Source organism: Danio rerio, chromosome 16 (genome assembly GCF_049306965.1).
Source record: "Danio rerio strain Tuebingen ecotype United States chromosome 16, GRCz12tu, whole genome shotgun sequence".
NCBI lineage: Eukaryota > Metazoa > Chordata > Actinopteri > Cypriniformes > Danionidae > Danio > Danio rerio.
The window spans coordinates 20,488,170-20,496,165 of record NC_133191.1 but is presented as its reverse complement, the minus strand read 5'-3'; the positions used below and the strand labels follow the sequence as shown (position 1 = coordinate 20,496,165).

At 35.2% G+C, this 7,996-nt stretch overlaps 1 protein-coding gene across 1 annotated transcript in view; it reads right to left on the bottom strand.

Moving 5' to 3' along the window:
• Positions 1-1,956: 1,956 nt before the first annotated feature.
• The window catches only part of rapgef5b (Rap guanine nucleotide exchange factor (GEF) 5b), a 123,062-nt gene continuing 117,022 nt past the window's right edge, over positions 1,957-7,996 (bottom strand). The window contains exons 24-26 of the mRNA XM_073924422.1: positions 6,677-6,741; positions 5,838-5,892; positions 1,957-3,289 (exon numbers count right to left, since the gene is read on the bottom strand). Coding sequence (XP_073780523.1) covers positions 3,171-3,289; positions 5,838-5,892; positions 6,677-6,741 — 239 coding nt within the window. The 3' untranslated portion in view covers positions 1,957-3,170. The remainder of the gene's footprint in view (positions 3,290-5,837; positions 5,893-6,676; positions 6,742-7,996) is intronic.

Sequence of the window (7,996 nt, the reverse complement as noted above, 5' to 3'; positions counted from 1 at the left end):
ATGAGCGCCAAAAGTGGCGGATCTGTTCGGCGAAATATCTGACCGCGTGTCACCGCATCCCTAAGGACTGTTTGGTGAAATATTTGACTGCATGTCAATGCATAACAAACGACTGAAACGATATAACTAGAGAAATCTCCACTGTGCTGCTGAGTGAGAGAGCGCTTCTCACTGAAAAGCGCAGCAGCGATGAAGTAAGTGTGCCGAGGCCCATTTGTGGTGTGAGTGCGGGCCGTCTGGGGAGACGGGAGAGGGGACAAGCGTGTTTTGGCCTGGTTCGAGGCAACTGTACCTAGTGTGAGTACGGCCTCAAAATGGCTATGTGCCTATGACAGGGGTGCTCAAACTTGGTCCTGGAGGCCTGGTGTCCTGGAGAGTTTAGCTCCAACCTTAATCAAACACACCTGAACCAGCTAATTAAGCTCTTACTAGATATACTAGAAATTTCCTGGCAGGTGTGATAAAGCAAGTTGGAGCTAAACTCAGCAGGACACTGTCCCTCCAGGACCGAGTTTGAACACCCCTGGTCTATGAGGACATAAGATAACACAGCTTATGGCTGCAAATTGTGAACATACAGAAATGACAAATTTCCACAGTGATGACAGGTTACCATGCAGTTGTGAATGTGATCCACACAGCGGAATATAAAGCTATTTTAAACTTTGAGTGTGAAAACCGTTTCATTTCACTTTCACTGTGACTAGCGGCACATTAGGAAAGGAGTGTAGTGCAGCTCCTTTAATTGGAAAATACTTAAACCATAGTGGGATTGATTGGTAAAATATGAGAGAACTCTAGGGAAACCCCACTTTATGTGACACACATCATAGTTTGCACGTATATCAGGTTTCAGGCATGCTTTAGGAAAAACGTACAAAAATTTCAATGAGATCTAATGCGTGTGGTCCAGAAGTGCCAGTAATAACCTAGTTATTACTTAACCAGGTTAAGTAATTCGGTTAACTAGATAAGTTAGGGTAATTAGGCAAGACATTTTGTATTGATTGTTTATGCAGACAATTGAAAAACACACACACACACACACACACACACACACACACACAGTTGAAGTCAGAATTATTAGCCCCCGGTTGAATTTCTTTCTTTATTTATTTCCCAAATGATGTTTAACAGAGCAGGGAAATTTTCACAGTATGCCTGATAATATTTTTTCTTCAGGAGAAATTCTTATTTGTTTTATATCGGCTAAAATAACAGCAGTTTTTAAGGATTTTAAGGACAACATGATTATAGTCTACAGAACAAATCATTGTTTTAAATTAACTTGTCTAATTACCCTAACCTGCCTAGTTAACCTAATTAACCCAGATAAGCCTTTAAATGTCACTTTAAGCTGTATAGAAGTGTCTTAAAATATATCTAGTAAAACATTATTTACTGTCATTATGGTAAAGACAAAATACATCAGTTATTAGAAATGAGTCATTAAAACTATTATGTTTAGAAATGCGTTGAAAAAAAAATCTTCTCTCCGTTTAACAGAAATTGGGGGGAAAAAACAGGGGGGCTAATAATTCTGACAGCTTTATATATTCGGTTGTATTCCTACCACTAGATGGCAGAAAGTGCCTAGTTAGAAGTACATCACAATAAACATGAGCTTTTATGAGGCATTCTTTAAAATACTCTGAAAAAGCTGTGAAATGTTATTGGGGGCTTATTACGAGACCCCGTACCATATTGGTATACCTGATATATACAATGCATGCAATTCTGTTTTCAAACTAAAGTAGAAGTGTGTCATTGTTTTTAATGCTTTCTACACTTAAACTAAAGAGACAACCAACACCCAGTTTGCTTCCGGTATTTAGATGCAATTGTGTTAATTGAAAGTAGACAAAACTAAAATCCTCTGTAAACTGAGTGTGAAATTGATTAAAACTGTCCACTTGACAAATCCCAGTAGTCAAAATAGTGTAAAATAGTGCATCATTTTGGCAGTAAATCCGATCTTTATGAGACGTTGTGTGTAAGCACAGTCAAACAAGGCATTCATACTTGACTTATTTGTACTAAAACACACAGGTTATAATAAAATCAAAGGATTGCAATTGGAATCCAAGAAAAAAAATAAGACAATGGTAAAGTATTTTTTCTTTAATTTCAGGCTGTATGTAAAGACTAGTGCAACCAGCAGCTGCTTTCAGCCACTGCTTACAGTTTGATTTTTTTTTTTACCTCGGTATTACTTTATAGCCTGTTTTTTATCATTATTATTTAAAAAACAAACATTTGAATATTTACAGAGTTCACAGGCATTATCAGAAGGTCAATCAATGGCGGTGCCAAATCCTTTAGACCATCTGATCAAACTTAATTTACATTACCATCTTATTTGTATTTTCAAACAGTGTTGTCTTCCCATCAAAATCAGGGACATGATTGTTATTAAATAAATATCTCAATATCTCAGAACAAGTCAACTTAAACAAGAAATCTGTACATTTGCTTCGTTTAGAACCACCACTTGCAGCTATTCAGTAAAATGCATTTTTCTTATTTTTTAACCCAATTATTTCTCTAGGACTCCACGACTTTACTTTTTGTAAAGAGATGCAGATATATGCTTATAGTTTATGCAGGTATTTATAAATCTAGACTTCTAATTTCTGGTAACATCACTGTACTTAAAACCTAATGTGAGTTTTTTGATTGTCTACAAAATAGTTTACTGGCCATGATCTAAAAAGGCATAACATTGTTTTGTGATTTGTGCATGTTTAGCTGTACTGTATGCTGTACTGTAACTGGACACAAGCGAAAGCCGATGTGCCTATTACTTTTCTGACTCAACATTTCTTGTGAATTTCCATGGTTTGCAGTGGAAAACTGGTTCAGTTTAACAAGCTGTCCGGCACTACCAAGTGAACATGTGCTGTACAAAAACATCTCAATTCATTCAACATTTTTGTACTGTAACTCACACAATACTGGATCATCTTAATTGCTCCAGAGGCCAATTTTACATTTCACAGTTTGCTTCAGCTTCTTTGTTTGTTTCCCATTAATGAATTTAATGGTTTCTTTGGCTGTACTCTACAGTCTGTCTGTACTCTGTATCTGGTTGAAGTGTGTCGTCCCCTAGTGGAGGACTTGTTCATCACAGTCTTCAGGTAGAGGAAGGATTCAGGATGTATTGGGTTGTTTTATGTCTTGGGCTCAAGTCTGTGTGAGAGCTCAAAGAGAGTCTGCTGATTGTCGATGAGGTGCAGGTAATTGATGTACGTTCTCACTTCCATGCTGTCCTTCTGGAATAACAAGTTTCCTGATGACAAAAAAAAATAATAATAATAGTAAGTATTATAGAAGTATTATAGAATCATTCAGTGTGCCTGAAAACTCTAAACTGGGACAAAGTACTTTTTTTTTAGTGTAGAGACAGATCTGGGTTACGCAGTAATGTATTCAAACCAGTTTGTTCACATTCAAGTGGAAGCGTGTCATTTGTTAAATGTTACACATTTTCTACAATTTCTAACATTTTCTAAACTGAAGAGACATCTAAGACTTGATGTACATCTGTTATTTAGATGTGATTGTGTTAATCTGAACTAGAAGAATCTAAATTCAGGTGTAAACTGGCTGTGAAATAAAGTAAAAGCGTGTCCACTTGATTTTTCAGAGGTAGTTAAAATGAGTATGAAATAGTGTGTATTATGTATTGAAATTTCTTTCATTTTCCTTTAACTTAGTCTTTATTTCAGAGGTTGCCACAGAGGAATGAACCCCCAACTATTCCAGCAGATGTTTTATGCAGCAGATGCCTTTCCAGTCCCAACACATTACTGGGAAACACCCATATACTCATTTCCACACACAGTAAGGACAATTTCGCTTACCCAAATCACTTATATTGCATATATTTAGACTGTGGGGGAAACCAGAGGAAATCCTAGCTGGGACTCAAACCAGTGACCTTCTTGCTTTGAGCCAACAGTGCTAATCACTAAGCCACCGTGCTGCCCCATATTGATAGATCCTCTAGAGAAATGTTTTTTTATTACAATATTTTAGAGACAGCTATATGTATATACATGTTTTTCTGATCTAAATACATCTCAATCAGGTTTAAAAAAAACAGACCGCACACCACACACCAGCTGATTGGTGGAGAGGAGACAGAGTGATTAAGCCAATTACAAAAATTCGGCCAGGATGCCGGGGTTAAACCCCTACTCTTTTTCGAAATCCTGGGATTTTTTCCGACCACAGAGAGTCAGAGCCTCAGTTTACCATCTCATCCGAAAGACGGCGCTCATTGAGCAGTATAGAGTCCCTGTTACTATACTGGGGCATTAGGACCCACACAGACCACAGGTTGGGCGCCCCCTACTGGCCTCAATAACACCCCTTCTGGCAGCAACCTAGCTTTCCCATGTGGTCTCCCATCCAGGTACTGACCGAGCACAGCACTGCTTAGCTTTAGTTGGCGACCATGTGAGAGTTGCAGAGAGCTTGCTCCCGGCTAAATGATTGCACCTCTCTATGATACAGATATTGGAAATACTCACAAATAACTATTTCCATCATTTGTTGCCATCCACATCAATTGTTTTAGCTTTCACATTGGCTGGTAAGCCGTGTTACATGAGTCTATTCCTTTAGTAGTATTTGTGCAATGCACTGAGTGCTTTTGTAAAAGGGTAACAATATGTACATTTAAACTAAATCTGATTAATTTACACCATTTAATTGAAACATTTAATTTCAGTTAGCTTTTAACAATAAAGCAAACAAGCAAAATTTTACATTAGAATTTAAATGACAAGTCTAAACCATGCCTATTCTTCCTCTCTTCTTAGATGGGATGGCAGACAAAATGAAAAGTTACTATGGGCCAACTTTGGCCTGCAGGCCCTAGTTTGGACATGTCTGATTTAAACACATGTTTAATATTAGGCTACTTGTGATTGTATCACTAAAAATGTATGTTAATACCAGGTAACAGTATCAAAAACTTCGTCTACACTAATCTGGATAAACTTGAAAATGGAATTTTCATTTATAAATGCTTCAATCCTTTCTCAAATGTTGGTCATCTTCACTGTCACAACAGGAACCGCTTTCATCCCTGTACTGCCATCGCATTAATATATAAGATGCTTTGAGCCGCACCATTTCCACCTGGCATTTACTTACTTTCCAACTCTTCAAAACATTGGGGCAGTTGTAGAGCAATACCAATTTGTAAAGTGGAGCATGTTCGAACTGACATTAATATTTAACATGCTGTCCAAACAGAAAGCATCCAAAATGATTGCTGTGCAGTCACCCACCATTTTTAATTGAATTGGTCATTGAATTGGACTAAAAACATGTGACCATTTTCAAAAACCCACATTTTCATAGTCCACTTTGTGACTTGAAAACAGCATTTTCACATTTATCCACTTTGGAGAGCAAATGTGTTTTGTTCTCTTTTTCTTTTCTTTGTTTTGAAAATTTTTGCCTTTATTACAACAGGACAGTATAAATATTATATGATTAAATATGATACAATATAGCGATTGAGCATCAATATTGCAATGTGTGTATCCGCAATAGTCTCATCACAAGATATGCAATGTCATAACTTCAATGGCATAACTACATTTGTTTAATCAGTGGTACAGTATGTGTTTGGGGTGGGATTATCTGTCTACTTTTTCAACAGAGGATTGTAAAGTCGAGGTTTGGAACATGTTTTTCTTTTTTTTTTCTTTTTTTCTTTTTTTATATTTAGAATTGATGTTTTGTGAGATAGAGATTACTCTTCTCCAAAGTGGCATATTTATTTATTTATATAATAAAATTTTTTTTAAATGAGCACTTACCCATATGATCTGTCCGACACTGCCTGATAATTCGTACTGTGTCTGCTATCATGTGCTGAAAACAAGATACATTCAGGTTAACTGCTTTTGCTCACTTGATGAGTTTGACATTTAAGGAAGAAACAGTTCCCAAAAAATATTCTGTTATTTACTCAATTTTAAGAAGCTTTAAACCTTTTTTTTTTTTCTTTTGTGAGTAGTGACAAATATTGGTAACACTTTACAATAAGGTTCATTAGTTAATGCATTTACTAACATGAACTAATCATGAACAACACATGTACAGCATTATTAATCATAATTGAACATTTACAAATGCATTATTAACATCCAAGTCCATGCTTGTTAACATTAGTTAATGCACCATCAGTTAACATGAACTAACAATGAACAACTGTATTTTCATTAACTAACGTTAACTAACATGAACAAATACAGTGGTAAATGTATTGTTCATTGTTTGTTCATGTTAGTAAATGCATTAATTAACATTAACTATTGAACCTTAAAAAAAAGTTTAATCCCAATTGGCACACTATACACTCTGCAATTTTGCACTATTAAACCATATTGTGTATGAGTTCAGTGTCATCCCAAATGGAAGTTTTTACTAACCAGAAATTTAAATTGTATTTCGCAGTTGACATTAATCAATTGCCAAGCTAATGAAATAAATGATCAACTATTATCTGTCATAAACTTGTACAACTGACTACTCCCTTACCAAAACCAAATCAGGACTAAAACTGATGACAGAATTTACATTTTTGGGTCAATGATTCCTTTTATTTAAATTGCAGGGAGAAAAAGACACGAATACTGTATAACTGCATACTCACTAGCTTGTCGAAGTTGACCAGGTTGTCGAGAAAGGTTTTGTTGCCTTCATGAATAAAGGTAATATCTGTTCAGATAAAATATGCTTTTTTAGAATTCAGTTTTTCTACTGCACATAGCCAAAGGTCTCAGTAAGAAAGTTGTCTGTCATGTCTTAAGCAAATAATGAAGAATGCTAGGTTCAGTAATTTTCTATTTCTCCTGCGTTGTGCTTTGAAGCCTAAACCACAGAAAAATTGGTTTACTTTAAATGGACAGCTCACCCAAAATTAAACATCCAATCACTTGACTTGTTTCAGAACTGTTTAACTTTCTTTATTCCGTTAAACCTCAAATAATAGTTTTGAAATTATAATTAGTATGTTTTTCCTGCTATCGAAGTCAATTGTTATCAGTTTTCAGCTTTCTTCTTTACAGTTCAACAGAATAAAGAAATTCATAAAGAGAGAGGGAGGGAGAGTAAATGGTGAAAAGGGTGGTTCTTTTTTTCTCAAAATGTGGACCTTTTTGCAGTTAAACGTCTCATTTTCTATTTAATTATGAATTTTAAAAGATTTTAAGCACTATTTTAGCTGGATTAGCTTGGTCTAGGATGATCATCATAGGATCAGCTAACTCAGATGGTCATCATAGCCACACTTTTTGATGAACCAAAATATTTTCTAAAGATTTAGAATAAAAAATATATAATATTTAAAATAAATTACATCATATATTATTTTTAAAAAATCTGTTTTAAAAACAACCCTATTGTCATTTATTAAGCAAATTATAAATAACAAACTGGCTAACATATTCAACTTTCATCAGTTAGAATTTGGCCACTTAAATAATAAAAATACAATAATAATAATGCAGAGCTTTACAATTTTTTCTAGCCTCTCTTGTAAAAGAGTCTTTTTGAAAATTCATGAATAACAACACTAGCTAAAATTTATTTTATTATGGGCTGTTTTTGGTGCTTCACACATTTTCATTGGTCATGCTTTTGTTTTATGATTAAGGTCCAAGATTTAGAATAAAAATGACTAGTAAAATGTTTTCTCTACTTACAAACAAAACAGTAGTGGAAGCTGACTTTACTTAAAATACTCACGAAAAATAATTGTTTGCATTGGCCAAAACTTATTAGCTGAAGTTACAACAGCCAACAGAGGATTCGGCTTGGTCTTAAAGCCTTTTCGATGGGTTATTTTTACTTATTATGATGGCATAGCAGTGAAAATAGGACAAATGAGCTCTTCTACGGGGCAAATGCTGCACCTTTGTTAGTGAGAGGTAGGTCTTTCAAACTACTAGAACCCCCTATGGCTAAAGGCCTG